Source organism: Myotis brandtii, unplaced genomic scaffold (assembly GCF_000412655.1).
Source record: "Myotis brandtii unplaced genomic scaffold, ASM41265v1 scaffold588, whole genome shotgun sequence".
NCBI classification, from domain to species: domain Eukaryota; kingdom Metazoa; phylum Chordata; class Mammalia; order Chiroptera; family Vespertilionidae; genus Myotis; species Myotis brandtii.
Genome location: NW_005370214.1, coordinates 763,312 through 765,799, shown reverse-complemented (window position 1 = coordinate 765,799; position 2,488 = coordinate 763,312). Strand labels below are relative to the sequence as shown.

Here is a 2,488-nt window from a genome sequence, read left to right as displayed (position 1 = left end):
ATCCTCAGGAAAACTATTATCACCTGTTCAACCTGAATTCAAGCAGTTACTGTCAATTTACTCATGGGTGAATGCTGCCTCTTGGTGGCAGAATGCCATGGAAAGTGTTCCTTAAACATAAAGTTCATGAACAGTCCTTGATGTTGTACACATTTCGGGTGAGATTATGGGAAGACCCACCAATAGCAATGAAGCACAAAGCTCTTTAGGTTTCAGGTTAATTCAAACATTTCCTACCCTTAAATATGAATCTCAGTTCACTGGCAAACCTTACTCAGCGGTGGACGGCTTATCCCTGCCAACAGTATGAACATTTAGGACATGTATAAACTTGAGATAAAGTATCCTTCATAATTGTTGAAGGTAATTTTATGCAGGTAAAATTATGAACCTATGGAAACCTGTAGACTAAATAAGTAATATTGACATGACAAAAATACACAATATTGGAAGAAAAATGAATATGCAATATATTACTTACCATGCTCCATGTATTAGATGAATACTTCAATAAGGAAAAGAAGTATACAATTAAAATTTCATTAATAAACACATTAAATGACACACTTAGAAAAACATAATTCTGTGAACCACCATAGGTGTAATAACATCTATATATTTTTAAATTTGATAGTTTTTTGTCCTAAATTGTTAATAATGGAGATTCAGTCACTCACACAGCTAGTTCTTTTGCACTTTAAGTAATCATTACTTCAATTCCTCATATTTGACATAGTTATCAAGTGTTTATTCAGAAACTATTTAAAAAATTACATGTGCTGGGATACATATAAGACTGTAACAACAATAGCCCCATCTTACAGAGATCCTGTTTGTGGTTATCATCATTGCTTGCTGCCCAGAGGGATAAAGACATTGTATAGGGATTTGTACAGTCCATCATTTGGTCTTCTGAGGTGCTAGAACACGTGGATCTGTACAAATGCAACGGTGTTTGGTTAAACAATCAAAAATCGGCTACAATAGTAGTCAAATCAATACATCATTTTGGTTGACTAATAAAAAATACTTTGAAATCTTCTCTAATAAAACCCAAAACTTGCACCTGATTCTCACCCAAATGGCCCAATTAATTGCCCTAATATTTTAATATATATTGGGGTACAATCAGTTTTTTTTTTAAATTACAGATCCAATTGGGTGGGTTGCACTGGCTTTAAAATTTTGTCATTAAGTTCTCCATATTTTGAGTGGTTTAAAATGCCTTCCTGATATCACTTCAATTTTGGAAATGCAGCTTCTAACATAGTGTGACACCTCTGTGGAAATCATAGGCTAAATAGTGAAGGAAAGAGAAATGCTAAATGTGCATATAAAAATAGGTGCTACAATAAAATATTTGTATATTTCATCAATAAGTTATTTTGACTAATCAATTATGGATCATATAGCTCTGTAATTTTAATGATTTGTCCACATCTCTGGTGATCCTTTCGAGATCACAACACTTTTGATTTTTAATTCAAATGTCCAGAATGCATACAAACACATCCTTTTAAAAGAAAGAAAAGGAATGAGAGAGGAGGGAGCAAGGAAGCAGAGAGAGGGAGGGGGAGGAGAAAGAGGAAAAGAAGAGAATGAACTTTCTATTAAAGTTGGGGTGTGCTAATCTCTCCACAAAAGCCATGTAGACCCACCCGCGGCTTAAAGGGGAAGAAGGGGAGGGGAGAAGGGAGCAAAAGAGAAAGAGTAGAATCTATGCGCTGTCATCTTCCACCATTCTTAGCACTTCCAACCACTAGAAAAATGACTGCCACCTTTCATAAGTCACCCGTGCATCAACTTGCCTTCCAAAAACCCCTACTCTTCTCCTCCCCCACACGCCAGGGAAAGGGATGCGCCCTGTTTACACAAACGCTTCCCCATGTGTAAAATTAAAAGGAAATTGCACACCCTTTCAGTATCTTCCGCCGAAGCTAAGAATCTCGTGCCAAGGCACTTCACTCTAAACGTTGAAACAACATAATTAATCAAATATGTTCACCGTGTGTATCGGCTTGCTTGTTTGTTTTAAACGCAAAAGCTCCAAGGGAGTTTCTTTGCTGTTAGAACTGGCTAAATGTGGTTTGTTTTTCCAGCACTTCGAGGTAGTCCGGCTCAACGTTTAGTTTTGCTTTTAACTCCAGATACTCGTTCCGGTTGGGTTCTACAAAGACAGCACTGGGGGGGCTGTAGAGCACCGGTTCCCGCAGCCGGCTGTCCCCGGCCCCCGGGTGCAAATACTGGTGGGGGCGTCTCAGGTCATAGTTGGGGGAGAAAGTGTAGGCAGCGGGGCTGCACGGGAATTTGGGATATTCCGGGAGGCTACTGCCGGCGGGGGCGGTGGAGCAGTGTTTGTCTGGTTCTAAAATGCCCCGGTAAAAGCGGTCGGCGTCCTGCACCGGGGACAACAGGTCCTCCCGGGGCTCGATGGTGCTGACGCTGTAGGCTGGGCTCCGCAAGTGGTGGCTTTCCCGCCTCTCCTCCT

General features: G+C 40.3%; 1 protein-coding gene across 1 annotated transcript in view; it reads right to left on the bottom strand.

Moving 5' to 3' along the window:
* Positions 1-726: 726 nt before the first annotated feature.
* The window catches only part of SLITRK5 (SLIT and NTRK-like family, member 5), a 4,175-nt gene continuing 2,413 nt past the window's right edge, over positions 727-2,488 (bottom strand). Inside the window, exon 2 of the mRNA XM_014550176.1 lies at positions 727-2,486. Within this exon, the coding sequence (XP_014405662.1) occupies positions 2,067-2,486 (420 nt within the window). The 3' untranslated portion in view covers positions 727-2,066. The remainder of the gene's footprint in view (positions 2,487-2,488) is intronic.